Source organism: Vombatus ursinus, unplaced genomic scaffold (assembly GCF_900497805.2).
Source record: "Vombatus ursinus unplaced genomic scaffold, bare-nosed wombat genome assembly UNPS02014791.1, whole genome shotgun sequence".
NCBI lineage: Eukaryota > Metazoa > Chordata > Mammalia > Diprotodontia > Vombatidae > Vombatus > Vombatus ursinus.
In genome coordinates this window covers 73326775-73343881 of record NW_020954569.1, presented here as the reverse complement: position 1 = coordinate 73343881, position 17107 = coordinate 73326775, and the positions used below count along the sequence as shown (strand labels likewise).

The 17107-nt window shown below is 36.6% G+C and overlaps 1 protein-coding gene across 5 annotated transcripts in view; it reads right to left on the bottom strand.

Annotated features, from left to right (window-relative positions):
• The window catches only part of POLI (DNA polymerase iota), a 35426-nt gene extending 25807 nt beyond the window's left edge, over positions 1-9619 (bottom strand). For 3 of the 5 annotated variants that reach the window (XM_027869045.1, XM_027869049.1, XM_027869048.1), the window contains exons 1-3: positions 9427-9619; positions 8109-8234; positions 4554-4718 (exon numbers count right to left, since the gene is read on the bottom strand). In XM_027869045.1, the coding sequence (XP_027724846.1) occupies positions 4554-4718; positions 8109-8234; positions 9427-9580 (445 nt within the window). In that variant the 5' untranslated portion in view covers positions 9581-9619. The remainder of the gene's footprint in view (positions 1-4553; positions 4719-8108; positions 8235-9426) is intronic. The other 2 variants (XM_027869047.1, XM_027869050.1) reach the window with 2 other exon arrangements.
• Positions 9620-17107: the final 7488 nt, after the last annotated feature.

Here is a 17107-nt window from a genome sequence, read left to right as displayed (position 1 = left end):
CTGTATCCAAGATCAAAACTATCTCATACTACAAAGCTGATATGCTAAGTTCATTAGTAAGAATCTATATGCTGATACTACATCATGAAAATGGTATAAGGATAATTAAAAAATCTAAAATCCACTAGTGACTATATAAGTCATTCTCAAAATTGGGAAATTGTGCTCATGTATTTCTAATTCCTACAGGTCACTAAGATTCCATTCTGTACTGCTTCAGTGAAAAATGCCATATTGATTTATATAATTTCTCCACTCCACATTCCATAATTTACTCTGAAATTGTGGGGGGAGGGCAGGATCTGGGGAAAAGATAAGATAACATCTAGATCCTACTCCAAACATTATTCTTGGCAACCTGCATTAATCTTTGAGAATCCAACACTCACTCAGTAAAGAAGTGACCACCCAGAATAAATAATTGCAACTTAAATTACTAATATTTCTGCTTTTAGCAATCATTACTGAAAACAATAAATATTTTAAATGAAGATACATAATTATAAGAAAGAAACAGAAAGATAGGGGAAAGATGCTCATTTGCAAGCAATCAAAAGGTGGTATATTTTCATTTAAGATTTTTCTTTCAAGTTTCAAGACTTTTGGTCCAGGAAATCAAGAACCTGTAAGTATTAAAACCTCAGTTCACTATTAGTTGTACTACCATGGAGAAATCACGTGATTTTGGGCCCTGTTTCCTATCTGTTTAATTGTAATGATAAAAATTGCACTCCTGACTCACTTCTTTGCAGAGGTGGGGAACTATAGGTGCATATATATACATACACATGTATATATATGCATAATTATAATATATATTGCATCTAATCTAAGACATAGTTCACATGTTGGTTGGTTTTGCTAAAATGCTTTTTTTACTCTTTTAAAATCTTTCTTACTAGGGATGGCTTGCTGGGTAGATGGGAAGATATATTCAGAAATGAAAGTGATTAAATACATGTGTGTGTATAAAATTTTAATCCCCTTAAAAATAATATTTGTATGACCTACCTCACAGGGTTGTTGAAAAGAAAAGCATTTTATAAACTGTCATGTACATATAGAATGGGTGGGCTGGTCTGTGAAGACTCGTCATTGAAATATGGAGCTTATTTCCTGCCTGGTTTCAGTCCCAGCTACCATGTGGATGACTCAGTGGTTGGTACTATGTGATGATAAAGAATATTCTAATTAGCTGCAGAGCTAAAAGAACTTTTGACTCAGAGGCTGCTGAGCTGGATGAGCACACAAAAGGAGTGACTAGCATTTTTTTTTATTCTCTTTCCTTGATGTTCCTTTAAGTGAGGAACACTTTGAACAAGTCCTGAGAGTGGGGTAGGAAAGGGGTAGAGGCCCTGCTCCCCTTCCACACGGCAGCTGTGAGCACATGGACATCTTTGCTTGTGTTTATTCTTCTTCAATCTTAGGTAAGTATTCCAAGATGTACCTGTTTAGGCAATGATGTGAATTTGGGAGATCCAAAGATCCCATAAGAATTGAACGGTAGCAGAAGAGACCAGGGGTGATAATGGTTGATAGTAGTGAAAATGGTTATAGATGGATACAGAAAGGCTCAAGACAGAGGTAGCTTCAGGGAGTGCGATCTCTCAGAGTGGACAATGTGTCAGCTGTAGACTGCAGAAAGGGACTGACAAGCAGAGTAAGACTTTAGAGGACCTTCACCCAAACTCTACAAAGGGAGGAAAGGCCTTATTATATTCCATGTGTGAAAACCCTTTTGGATTATTGGGTTCCCTCTCCTCAAAGGTCTCCAAGCACAAGCTGGATGGCCATTTGCTGGGCATGTTATAGCAGATATTCCTTTCATGTGTGGATTGCACTAAATCGTTCCTTCCAATTCACAAACTCTGTGATTCTGTGAACCTGTAGCCCCAGAAAGGATGTTACGTAGGGGCTTCATCTGGCATAATTTTTTCAGCCCTTCAAATTTGTACGAACCCAAAGGAGAGACAATTCCTCATCTAGGGTTCTCATTATTGGATACCCTAATTTTCAGGAATCCACAGGGAAAAATAAGCATCTTTTTCTCTTTTGTTCTTTTAAAATCTAATTGGGCAATCTGCTGGTGTGTTCCCTTTATGTCATCCAGGTTCCTTTATGATAATTTTTGCTTGAGTGATTACACACTGTTATGAGTTTGGTGATTAAGGAATCAATGGGTCAACAAGCATTAAGTGTCTAATATGTGTCAGTCACCATGTTCAACTTTGGGAATACAAAGGAAAGCAAAAATAAAGTTTCTGCCCTCAAGGAGTTCCATTCTAATGGAGGAGACATGCAAATAACTATGTACATATAAAAAATATACAGCACACAAGGAAGGTAATTTCAGAGGGAAGGTACTAGCCAAGTGGGGAAGGACAGGAAAAGCTTCCTATAGAAGATGGAATTTGAGTAGTGCCTTAAAGAAATCAGGAAAGTTAGGACAGATATAGGGGGAAGACAATCAAGTGAAAGATTTTGTTGTTGGTGTTGTTTTGTTTTGTTTTTTAAGGATAATAATAGTAACTAATGTTTCTATGGCACTTCAAACCTTGTAAAGTATTTTTTTTTTTTTTAAATATGTGGACATGTTTGCAGGAAGCAAGGAGTGAGCCAGTAGATATGGAGAGAGGAAGGGTAAGAGGGTAAGAGAGAGAGAGAGAGACAGACAGGCAGACAGACACACAGGACAGAGAGACAGAAAGAGACAGAGAATAACTTAAGGGTCCAGATCCCAGAGGAGAGAGAAAAAGATGAGTTCAATGGCACAAGAAATGGGGTTTCTCAAGGAAAAGGCTCACTTCTTCCTATAAGACCACACTATTGAATGTATCCTCCAATCTTCTAACCTGTATGTTTTTTTTTTTACATAGTTGTCTGGGTAAAGGCCTGAGAATGATAACATGGAACCAAATGCATGGGTTTTGAGATAGCTATTTTTTCACTTTCACTTAATTGCACATTGTCTGCTGTGTTCCTGATGTTTATGGTTACCAAAAAGTAGTATTTGAATACAGTTGTCCCTGTATAACCCTAAGGCCTTTGGGGGCAGTTTTTCCTTTTGCCTGAACACACCTGCCTTTTACCACAAAAAAGTCAATCTATAAATGACAAAGGAACAAGACTTTATACATGAAGAATGAAGTCTAAACAACAGAGAATACATTTATTTTTGGTTTTGTGTTTAACAGTATAGACTCAGCTAAATTCCCACTTTCCCTAGTAGCTTCTTTACTATATGTAGCAGGACTCCAGTAAATATTTGTGAATGGATGAATACGGTAAATCTCCTACATTCTCAAACAGCACCAAAGTAATAGCTCCCTATACCCTGGAATGGATGAGAAGTTACACATGATAACTATCTACATAAAGTCTTGCCTTTTATCACCATTTTCTCAGAATGATGGACTTAGTTTCAAACTATTTCTCTAAAGCACACCTGCACAACCTGCGGCCCGCTAAAGGATTTCAGGTGGCCCCGAAAAACGTAAAGGAAAACATCCTCTACAATTTTTGCAGAATACCCAAAATCCTTTGGCATGCCTGTGGACTGTAAGCAATCCACTGACCATAGGTTGTGCAGGCCTGCTCTAAAGGGATGAAGCTTCCCTGGTACGCCAACAGCTTAGGGGAAGGGAGAAGACAGAGGTGGAAAAGGGAGAAAAAGAGCTGACAGCCACGAAGGAGCTTTCTCTTAACAAGGGCTGCCTCCTCAGTCAATCCTGGCAATTACAAAGTACTTTATTTTGAAAGTCTCTGAAGTTACTATTTCAAAGTAAAAATTTTAAAAAGCAGAAGAACGGGAGATAGAGACATTGCATAAGGAACATACTTTCTTTTCAAAATGTGAGCTATGAAAACATGAATAAATGCAGTAGCTTTTTGCACCAACTTGTCTGTCCTTCAGCTTCTCATTCCCTCTCTTCAATCACTAAAATACTGCCAACTCAATTTTAACCATGTGGTGGTTTTGGCTGCATTAAATTAGATTTAGTACAAATTAAAAATCCTCAGAATTAGATACTTATTTTATTTCAGTGATTTTCAAAAATCAGTGAAGTTAATCACCATTTGCAGAATGTTTTAAGTACTGTCTGTAACAGTATATAATATTTCTTTATGGTTAATTTTAAAAACACGTATGTTTACAATGTTACATTTATTTTATTTAAAACTAAAAATATATAGCTTTAAGTTTATTGTTTTTATGTTAAGCTGTTTTCTTTGGTAGTGTAATATTTGTAAAGCACCAGTAAGGAAAATCTCAGAATCACTGACAAAATTCCTATTACATTAATCCCAGTCAGCATTATCCCCAATATGTAGATTTAAATTTATGTAATTTATGTAAATTTATGTAATCTCTTTCTACACAAAACTAGCATGATCTAACATGATCATGATCATACATATATATGATTTCATGTTAGATCATGATCATACATATAAATATATATAGATCATGTATATAAATATATATATGTAATAAAACTAAATAATACCATTTCACAAGCATTTGGAGAACCATCCTTGTCTATAAATTGTACCTGTAACCTTGTATGATATTTCTCTATAGCGTGTCAGGTCTTCTCCATTAACTAGCACCAGCTGTGGACACTTTTCTTTTGCATCTCTCACAGACATCAGTTTTTTAACTCCAAGTTTCCTGGCTTCATAGTTACAGGTGACAACCAAATATTTTTGCTGAACACCTATGGGGAAAACAGTGTTAGGGGAAAACTCAGCAAGATGTAAGGGAATCACCTGTTAACATTCAAATAAAAATTACATTTTTTATAATACATTACAATGCAAAACATTTTGGTAACAAAAATCTCCAAGTGCTCAATTTAGAACTATTCCCTATTTTCATCAGTAAAATTGTAAGAAACAGAAACACTAGTATCTCTAGTTATTAATTACTCATAAGGGTTTACTCCATATTAAATGTCCAAACTGAATTCTTATTAGCTAATCATAATCTTTGGGTGTTATGTTTCAGAGAAAATTGGAGCTTGAGTTAGTTACAACTCTGTAGCTGTTATCAAGAATTAGAGAGGGACAGGATTACTGTTATTTCATTGGTATAGAAAACACAAAGGTGAAAAAAACTACCTCTATCATGTAAGTCAGCACTTTTTCTCTCATAACTAAAGTCTTAGCACTGAGAAGTTCAGTAACTTCTTCAGGATCACATAGCCAGTGCCTTTCAGAGATAAGTTTTCCTGGGGTCAAAGACAGCTCTCTACCCATTTCACTATACTGCCTCCCTTTAGATATTATAAGATACTGACTAAAATAGTAGAAAGTGCACCATACTCACAATGCATTATAATATAAACCATGAAACACTAATATGTGAATCCATTTCACAGGTGAGTGGGGTAATTTGTTCTATATTTGGGGGGTTTCTTAACAGCCTATGACCAAAAGTCAGCTTTTTCTGGGGGTGTTTTCTTTGGTGAAATCTGAAGAAAAGATCTCTAATATTTTCTCAGATGGTACAGAGATTGAATTAACTTTACTCTTTAATAATCACAGATTATGCTCTATTAAAAATGTTCAGAACTGGAAGAACTGTCAAACAAAATTAACTGCTAGTTGCTGCTAGTAAAAAATCACTTTCATCTTCTGAACATTTTGACACTGCATAAAGTGCTCTATTTCAAGTACTAGCTTGTCATAATTATTAGGGATACCCCCCATTCTAATCCTGATTTGTTGGACTATACAGCAAAGGTAAGGTATTCAAGAAGAGTTACAGGCCAAGGGTAAGCAAAAGATGAGAAGAAATTATGATCAGCAGCATAACATATTAAAAATTCAGTTTTACCATTTTTTGGAAGGCTACATAAGTTTTATATGAAATATTTCAGCCAGGGCACAATCTTCAGAAATAAATTATGTTGTAGAAGACAACTGGAGCTAAATTATTCCTAAACTTTTAATGATAAAAACAAGCTACTTTGCCTAGGTATCAATTTACAAAAGATTAAAGTATGATGAAGCACACCAATTTAAAGCAAAACATATTATTTAATTCCTTTATTTTCTCCAAGAGTAATAACTAGTCATTCTTTAGCTTCAAAAGTTCACTACAAGGTTCTTATGAACTCCTGTTTAAAACAATTTGCTTGAGGACCACAAGAAAAATATGACAGTTGCTTCATAATTTAATATGCACCTTTTTTATAAGGTTTAAAATGGAATTTTACAGTTGCCTAAAGTATATTTCTCTTGAGTATGCTTATGGAATTCTACAAGTTCTACTTTGAAGAACTCATTCTCATTTATGAATTTAACAAATATTTATTAAACACCTTCTATGAGTAAAGTACTTTTCAAAATCCAACAACTTCCACACAAATATTAAGTAACAATTAAACAAGACCCAGCTGGTGACACAGTGGAATTCTGGGCCTAATTTCAGGAAGACCTGAATTCAAATCTAGCCTCAGGAACTTGATAGCAAGGTAACCTTGGGCAAGTCATTTAACCTCTGCCTGCCAGTTTTCTCCACTATACAATAGGGATAATAACAGCACCTACTTTCCAATGTTATTGTGAGGATCAAATGACTTATAAAGCACTTAGCATAGTGCCTGGCACATAGTAGGTGCTACATAAATGCTTATTCCCTTCCCTCCCAGAAACTCAATTCCCCAATTGTAATGAATGTGCCTGCATTGCCTTCATCTTTCACAAAACTTCCAATTACTCCTGCAGAGTTTTTTGCCTACATGGTGAACTTAGAATTATATACCCTGTCAGAGCTAAAATTTTTAAAGATCAGTTCCTCTAAGTGTGGTCCTGTGAACCCTGGAGGTATTCTTCAGGTCCACAAGTCAAAAACTATTCCCATTATAATACTTGGACATTTTAATTTCCAATGCAGTATCAACAGATATAACCCACATAAAACCTCTTTGGGATCCTCAATAATTTTTAAGAATATAAAGGGGTCCTTAGATCAAAATGTCTGAGAACTGTATGCTCAAGTCCTACCTTCTTATTTGATGAAGAAATGAAGGTCATGAGAAAATAACTTGACTAAGGAAGGTCACACAACTAGAGAATGGCAGAGCCAAAATCTGAACCAAATTCTTCTGGTTTTAACTATTTAGTCTTGTGTTTATCTATTCCATTAATTCAACAATGTGATCTGTTGTTAATTTTTAAAAGTGCAAATCCTGAACTTCAAGTGCAAGGATTGTGCTTTTCATACTGTTTTATACCCTCAGTGACTGGCACAGGCCTCAGCCCATAGAAGAAGTTCAATAAATGACTGTTGATGACATGACTTTGATACTGTAAAAAATTCTATTCCTTAAACCAAATTTGTTTAAAAAAATCATTTAAACAAAATATCAATGAACATTTGCATATGGTCTAGGAACTGATTAATTTTGAGCATCCTCTATCTCCCCCTTTAAGACACTATAGAAGAAAAGGGTATATTCAGGGCTGAAGGCCATTTTATATTTTTGGCCAACGCAAGAGTTGCCATGGCCAAAAAAATTCACCATCTAGTGACCACCCTTCTGGTGATGAGGGTGGCAATAATACCTGTATTTATCAGGAATTATTTCTTCCCCACAAGAAATTTGAAGAGCATGCTGTTTCATTTTTTATCTCTCTTAGGACCTAAAAGTGCATTATACACGTAAGGCACTCAATAAAAATTTCCTGAATAACTATAGATCACATCAACCTCAAAATAACAGTGCTAGTAGCTATTCCCACTTTTTAGGATGGGAAACCCAAATTCAAGTAATTTACTTATGAATGCAAATAGAAAGTACCAGCTAGCCTGAAGGTCAATCCATAAATAAAACTAAGCTATTTATTGCTTTTGCACTGACAAGTGTCCGTACACATATATAAATTTCTTGCTGTTTTTACTTCAGATGATCCATTTATAAAATGATTACAAAATCTATATCCCCTCATTACTATTGATTACAGGAACCACTTTTAAAGCTCTATAATACTGAGCTGAGTAAAATGGAATGGAACAAAATAACAAAACAAAATATGCCATTCTAACAGATTTAATCCTTAAATATAAAAAAGGGAAAGAAAATATGTAAGTCCAGAAATACCTAAAGGTTTGCCTTTTAATTCTGGATGAGAGATCATTTCCACTTGTGCATAAAAGCAATCCAGATCCACGTGTACTATGACTCTGTAGGAAGAACTTCCTGCCGGCACAACTTGGCCATGAACTGCTGCACCACATGCAAAGAAATGCAAAACATTTTCACTCCTTAATCTATGCTAACATGGTAGGGTTGTGGTAAGAGACGGTAAATGACAAAAGTGGGGTTGTGTCTGGCATAAGAGTTTTGCATCTTTTCCTGACTTATCCTATGAGCCAAGGCAGCTAAGTTATAGAATTTAGAACACTTTCAATGGATTAAAACAAAACAAAACAAAACAAAAAGTTTTACTTGACATTTATGCATTTTCTATTTTTCAGCACAATTGTTTAATTCTGAAAAAAAAATCAACTTGATGTGATCCAATAATGAAAAAGCAGGTTAACTACCACTTGGACATTAACAGTATTTAATTTCTTCCCCTTGGAAGAAATACAAAGTGATCCAAACAATAATCTCCAAGGAACTAAGTGAACCCGATTCCTTACAAACTTCACTACACCTGGTCCACGTGGTAACATCAGAACTTCAAATGGCAAAGGAACAAAAGCTGTGTGTTTTAAAGGGCTTAACATCTCTATTACTAGACTTGAAACCTCTTAGGCATTGGAGTGATAAGAGCCAAGGCGAAGATGCACCTGCTCTTTGGATAAGACTCATCCTGGCTTCCCCCAAGCCACAACAGTCAGATCTCGACAATCCCCAGGCCCTTCTGGTTCGGTGAGCGAAGCCCTGGGTGGGCCTCCCCAGGGACCTGGGGGAGGGGAGAGCAGCAGCCAGCCCGGCCCCTCCCTGAGCTTACACCGTAGGACCCACCCCATCCTCTCCCTCCCAGCTCCCGCGTGCAAGGGGGTGGGAGGGGCTTGCCATGGGGCGGAATTTGACAACTTCTCAAACCTCGAACTTGGTGGGAGGCCCTTTTATGTCTCGTTTTCTTACTTTTTTTTTTTTTTTAACAAGTCTAAAAAAATGTTTTTTGGAAATGCGCCCTTGCTTGCCTGACACGTGGAAGAGCAAAATGACCCTTAACCCTTCGGGGCTCTGGGCTACACCGGACGTGCCCGCAACTCTGGGGCTCACTCCTGCCCTGCTCGGGGCCAGGGCGACGAGAACAAAGGACCAGAGGCAGAGCCGGGGTGGGGGGCGCAGTCCCCGGCCCTCGTACCCTGCACCCCCGCCCCCGCCTCGGCCTCCTGCTCTCCCCCAGCTCGGAGCCGGCCGAGGCCCTCCCCCCTCCCGCGGCCGCTCTCAGTTCATTTACACGGAGCGGGGCCGACCGTCTCCACGGGCCCCGTGGCGCTCGGGGCGCCTCCTGCCGCCCCCAAGAGCGGAGGGTCCATGGTGTCTTCCTCCTCGTCCTCTTCTTCCTCGTCCTCGTCCTCCTCTTCCTCCGGCTCCACCCCCAGCGTGTCCATTTCCGCGGCGGCCAACCGCAGCTCGGCCTTCCTGCCGCCTCCGCCCCCGTCGCCCCGGGAAACCGCGAGCTCGCAGGCCCCGCCCCTTCGCCGCCTTCCCGCGCGCGGCGTCTGCGCGGAAGGACGGGGCCGAGCTGCCTGTTACCGGCGGGGAGCATGCGTGCGCATGCGCCCCCTCCAGCCTGCCCACCTGCCCTGAGGGGAAACGGATAGTAACCCTGAAACGTGCGGGCTGAAACCTTTATGCTGCCTGGGAAGTCCCTCTGGGACCGAGCTGGCGGTAAAGTCCCCACGAGAGAGAACGAAACCCCCAGACTAGCCATTTTTAGTTGACGAGGACAGAAAGAGGCCTACGTCACATAAGTACTCAGCCCATCCATCAGCAAAATGGCTCAGGTCCTTGACTGAGGATTCAAGAGCAGGATGCCGGCTCTAGCCTAGGGTGACAACAGGAAAGTCGGTGCAAAGTAATATGAGTAACTTCAGTATCAGGAGATGGTAGAGATCATTTTTTTTTGCTGGCGAGTGGGGATTTCCCTTGCACCCTTCACCCCAAGAAGTCTCTTCTGTAATGACATTAACTCAACCACAAATGAGACAAAAAATGTTAACAGATCAATCAAAATTGAGGCCCTGAGTGACTCGTCCAAGGTCTTGGGCTTCTTTTCCACTACATGAAATTGCTGTTGAAAAAAGAATGAATGCCTTTGACTGCTACTAAATAGCAAAACATATAAATAGTGATTAAAATCAAAAACAGAAGAATGAATCTCAAAAACTACAGTCCCTGGAAAAGTTCACAGCTGCAGAACCTTGAGATACTTATGCAAGGGAGTTAATGATGCTGTTGTGATTAGAGGAATGTGAAAAGAGAGGCTACTTCAAGAGTTTGGTACTAAGAATTTTAGGTACCACTAGGATAGAATAATTTTATTAAAAAATAGTCATTCAGACTTTTCTTGAAGAATTCCAGTTAGGGGGAAGCTTCTACAGAATCACTGAATTAAATAATTGGAGGGAAAGTCAGAGGTTATCAGATCTGAAAGGACTCCTCATTATATATAAAACATATTAGACTAGTGATCATTCCAACTTTTGTTTGTTGGAGGTAACTTTTGTTACCTCCAATGAACGTAATCCCATGGCCTCCCAAAGCAGCCTATTCTGCCTTTGGATATTTCTATTATGAAATTTTTCCTTTCATCAAAGCTTACATTTGTCTCCTGACTATTTCTACCAATTACTACCTGTTCTACCATCTAAATTCAAACAGAACAAGTAATTAATCATTACTTTTCCACATGATAATTCTTCAAATATTGGATCCTGACTATCATCCAATGTATTAGCACCCCTCCTAGTTTTGTGTAGTTTACACATTTGAGATGCATTCATATATATGCCTTTATACAAGTCACTGTTAAAAAATGTCAAACTACCCAGGGACAAACAATACCCTGGTGCCACTCCACTGCAGAGTTTCTTCCAAGTTGACAAAGGGTCATAGTCTTAGAGACAGAAGAAACCTTAGACGCCGTCAAGTTGAACTTCCTTATTTTATAGATGAAGAAACTGAGGCACAAAGAGGTTCAGTAACTTGTCCAGGGTGATTGTAGTTAGTAAGGGTCTGAGTCAAGATTTGAACTGAGGTCTTATTGAGACCAAATTGAGCATTCTGCACATTAGCAACTTCATCAGACCAATAATCATTACTTTTTGGGTCCAACCATTCAGTGGATTCCCCAAAGCATATAATTCCTAAGGCAAATCATTTCACTTTCACTCTAATTGTTAAGAAGCTTTACTTTATATTGTTCATATATGCCTGTTTACAATTTCTACCTAAACTTCTAGTACAGGCCACTGGAGCCAAACAGAAATCTACTGTCTCTTTCATATGACAATCCTTCATGTATTTGAAAACAGCTTTAATATTTCCTCAACAAGTCTTCTATTTTTCAGGCTAAATATTCCTTCAGATACTTGAAGACAGCTGTCATGTGCCCCTTCAGTCTTCTCTTAACAGGCTAAACAACACCACCTCTTTAAAGTGATTCTCATATGACACATACTTGAGGCTCTTCATCTTCCTGTTTGCTCTTCTCTGGATGCTCTCCTGTTTATTGAGGCCTTTAAATTATAGTGCTCAGAGATGATCATAGTACTTCCAGGTGCAGGATGACCATATCATTGTATGGAAAAGGGATGGTGGTACAGCGGATAGAGCAATGGACTTAGAGTCAGAAAAGTCTGAGCTCAAATCCATCTTCAGACGTTTATGAGGTATGTGATCTTGCACAAGTCACTTAACCTTTGTTTGCCTCAGTTTTCTCGTAAAATAGAAATAATAACAGCACCTATCACTTAAAGTTGTTGTGAAGATCAAATAAGATATTTGTAAGGCCCATGGCACAGTGCCTGGCAGATAACATGAGTTATACACATGCTAGTTATTATTATATGACTCAAGATCATGTTTTCTTTTTTTTCCTGCTGCTACACCTCACTCCTGACTCATTTTGAACTAACAGCCTGCTGTAAGCCTCAGATAATTTTCAGACAGACTGCTATCTAACTATAGCTTACCATTCTATACTTGTAAAGTTGATTTTTTGAACCTAGATGTAAAAATTTCAGATTTGTCCCTTTTGAATTTCATCCCATTAGATTCATCCCAAATCTCTAGATTGGCATGAGCCTTTTGGATACTGTCCCCCATTGTGTTAGCTGTTTTGCCCACCTTTGTGTCATCTGCAATTTTGATAACCGTGCCATCTATGCCTTTGTTTAAATAAATAAAATAAATACAAATATACAAGGCCAACCACAGGTTCCTTTGCCACCCAGTGGAGATCTTTGATCAAAGTGACATCAAACTATTAAGATTACTCTTTGACACTAGCCATCCAATTCTAAGTCTGTTTAATAAAATTGTTATTTCATCCATTATATCTCCATATTTTCCACAAGAATAATATACAGTTCTTCATGAAATGCTTTGCTAAAATCTAGCTGAACTCCAGCATTTCCTTAATCTACTAGCTTAGTAACTGTCAAAAAAGGAAATAAGATTAGTCTGTCATGACCTGTTCTTCATGAACCATGAAGGCATTTTGTAATTACTGCTTCCTTTTTGAGATGTTCTATAACCATCTCTTTAATGATTCAGTTTGCCACATCATACTGCTGATTCATATTAAACTTGCAGTCCACCAAAACCCCCAGATCTTTTTAGACAGTCTGCTGTCTAACCATGCTTTTCCTATCTGACTTGGGATACTGATATTTTTTCAATCCAAGTCTAAGTCTTTACATTTATTCATATTAAATTTCATTTTGTTATGTGCCATTCATTGTTTTAACCTATTGAAATGTTTTTAGATCCTTACTATGTGATCCAGCATGTTAGCTATTTCTCTGTTCTCCCCTCTAATCCATCCTCCATACAACTGAAGAATTAGTGTTCCTCAGACACAGATCTAATGTCACTCCCCTACTCAAAAATTGTCAGTGGCTTCTTATTACCTCTCAGATAAAATACAAGCTCCTAAAAAAACCTGATGCTTAAAGCTTGCCACAGTTTGTCACTTACCTACTTTTCCAGACTTATTTTATAATACTCTCATTCAAGTGCTCTACGTTCTAGACAAAATGGCTTACTAGTAGTTCCTGGAACTCAACATCCCACACCCTTCTCTGTCCCTTTGTACGGGCTTTCCCTACATTACAATTCCTTCTCACCTCAGCTTCTTATAATTCCTAGTTTCTTTTAAGGCTCAGCTCAGATGTCACATCCTACAAGAAACCTTTCCTGATCCCCTCAGTTATTAATGCTTTCTATATCTTTATATTAGTTTATATGTTTATCTAGTTAGATAGGTATAGATAAATATAGATAAATTAAGTGCTTACTGTGTAGTGCCAGGGTAAAACTGTCTTTTACCTCTTTTTGCATCCCCAGTGCTTAGTATAATGTCTGACATAAAATGTATATTGATTAATTGTGCTATGTATTGTATTTTGAATACATGTTGGATACCCCAGTAGAATGCAACCTTCTTAGGTACAGGGACTATTTCATTTTTTTCTTTATATCTCTAAAACAGTGCGTTTTAGTACATAGGTATTAAACAAATGCTTGTTGGATTGGATTAGATTGGTTGAGAATGAGAGAATATAAAATACTAATATATGTGGTTCTCTGGAAAGGAAAATTCACATGAAATTTTCTTAATATAGAGGAAACAAGCTGTTTTTATTATTATTTGTCATCACTGCTCTGATTTCAGAAAACTAGGAGTGGAGGAGAGCTAATGACCTCCCAAATATGAATAAAAATATAATAAATTTGGTTGACATGTCTTTCATTCTGAATTTCCTATGGTTTTAACTTAATAATCTCAGGAAATAAATATTTTGAGCCATAAGGATAATTTAGCATATAGAACAGCTGAGAAAAATACAAAAGGCCTAAATAAACATTGTTTTTAATTAAATAACATTTTAATCAACACAATTAAATGTGAGAGCTTTAGAGAAAAAAAAGATTCTTTCTACTACCCCAAACTGCCTCTCATGCCCATCTTAATTTACTCAGAAAAGAAATAAGACAGTTTAGAGACATTACAGTAGCAAGCTTTCAGGGAATAGTGTCCTCAGTGGGGAGTGAGGGCAGAAGTAGTAAATTTGGTGGTGGTGGAGAGGGTAAGAGGCAGAACAGTATTTGAAAGTGTCATTAATAATGCATTGGGAAAAACTCTTGAAGGCCTGGAGAGATTGCTGTTGGTATCATCCTAATAAAGACCAGTGCTCTTAAAAGCATTGTCCAGTTCTTAAGAGCACTCTCCAGTTCTAATGAAACATAGGTTTCCAGATATTTGTATGGTGCTTGTTTATTTTAAAAAGTCAAATCAAATTACTAGTATTGAAAAGAAAAAGTAAGAATTCACAACAAATGAAGAAAAAAGTAAGTTATTGGAAACCATTTTACCTAACTATATATGCAAATAAAACTGGTAACTTAAATGGATGAATATTTTTATTAGTGTGCAAATCCCAAATTAACAGAATGAGAATCAAAAAATTTAAATAACCCAATAATAGAAAAAGAAATTGAATAATAATAAGTAATTCATACAGAAAAAATAACCCAAGACCATGTGGAATCGAAAGTGAATTTTATGAAACAACTAAAGAAAAAATAATTCTGATATTACTTAAACTGAAAGAATAAGAAAATAAGGTATCTTACCAAGTTCCTTCCATGATAGAAATAAGGCCTTGATATCTGAACCAAGGAGAATCAATACAGAGAAAGACAACTATAAACCTCTAAGAAACATTAATGCAAAATTTTGAAAAATTTGAAATAAAATATTAGCAAGGTTAACATAGCACTATGATCAGGTTGGATTAATAGTGGGAATACAGAGTTGGTTCACGCATTAGGAAACTTAGTAATGTAATAGACTATGTTATTATTAAGAACATATATTAAGAACAATGAATTATATCAACAGTTACAGAAAATTTTTTTTGATAAGCTATATTGCCCAATCCTACTAAAACAATAGAAAATGCAAGAATAAAAGAACTTTGCCTGACTGTGATAAGTAGTATTTATCTAAAACCAAGAGCTAGCATTGTATATAATGAGGTTAAACTAGAGACCTTTCCAATAAGGTCAGAGTAAAGCAAGGATGTCCGTTATCGCTACTTCTATTTGATATACTGCTAGCAATTCTAGGTATAGAAATAAAAAAAAAATCAGAAGAATAATTATAGGCAAAGAAGAAACAAAATTATTACTTTTTGCAGATGATATGGTGGTTTCGTTGAGAGAATCTTAGATAATCAAGTAAAAATTAATTGAAACAATTAAAAATTTCAGCAAAGTTATGGGATATAAAATAAATCCACAGAGACAATCATTTCTGCATGTTACAAATAAAATTCAGAAGGAAGAGATAGAGAAATTTCATTTAAAATAACTAACATATAAAATACATGAGAACCATCTTGCCAAACCACTCACAGGAACTACATGAATAAAACTACAAACCATTCTTTACACAAATAAATACAAAACTAAGTAATTGGAGAAATGTTAATTGCTAATGAGTAGACTGAACCAATATAATAAAAATTACAACACTACCTAAATTTATTTATCCAGTGCTGTACCAATCAAACTATAAAAGGATCACTTTAGAGAACAAGAAAAAAATAACAAAATTCACCTGAAGTAACAAAAGATTAAAAATCTCAAGTGAAATAATGAAAAATAGTGGGAAGGAAAGAGACCTAGCTGTACCAGATTTGAAGCTATACTACAAAGTATTAATCATCATGATGATTTAGTACATTAAGAACTAGAGAGTTTGATCAATGGAACAGATTAAGTACACAGCATATAGCATCAAATGAACACAGTAGCCTCGTATCTGAAAAAAAAAATTAAAAACCACCTCAGCTACTGGCATAAGAACTCACTATGCAAGAAAAACTGCCAGAAGAACTAGAAAGTAGTCTAGCAAAAATTAGTTATAGAACAACATCTCACATTGGTTACCAAGATAAGTACCAATTTATTAGACATAAAAGGTGACAATATAAACAAATTTGAGGAGCAAGGAAGAAATTATCTTTCAAATCTGTGAGTAAGAGAACAATTCATGACCAAACACAGGATTAAGAGGATCACAGAAGATAAAATGGACAATTTCATTACATAAAATTAAAAAGATTTTATGCAAGAAAAACAAATGCAGTTAAAATTGGTGATCAGGAAACATCAAACTTCTCTGAAAAGAGACTTATTTCATATACTCACATACACACACACAAACATACATACATACATACTTACACACACATATATGACTGATTCAAATTTATAAACAGAAGAGCTATTTCCCAGTTGGTAAATGTTCAAATGACATGGACAGGCAGTTTTCTAAGGAAGACATCTAAGTGACCAATAGCTATATAGAAAAAAATGCCTCAAAATCACTAATAATTAGAGAAATGCAAGTTAAAACAATTCTGAGGTTCCACCTCATACCATCAGATTGCAACATCATAAAAAAGAAAAATGGCAAATGTTGAGAGGGCTGCAGGAAAACATTAACTCACTCTTGGCAGAGCTATGAATTGGTTCAGCCACTCTAGAAAGAAATTTGGAACTATGCCCCCAAAAGTTACTAAACTGCAAATACCCTTTGAGCTAGTAATACCATTACTAGGCCTATATCCCAAAGAAAGAAGAAAAGGTCCCATATTTCTAGTACCTCTTTTTGGGTGGCAAAGAATGGAAAACTAAAGATGTGTTCATCAATTGGGAGAATGGCTAAACAAATTATGGTAAATAAATGTAATGGATTATTATTGTGCTATAAGAAAAGATGAAAGGGATGATAGCAGAGCAACCTGAGAAGACCTATATAATTGATACAGAGTAAAATGAGCAGAACCAGGAGAATAATTTATAAAATAAAACATTGTAAAGGCAAAGGATTTTGAAAGAAT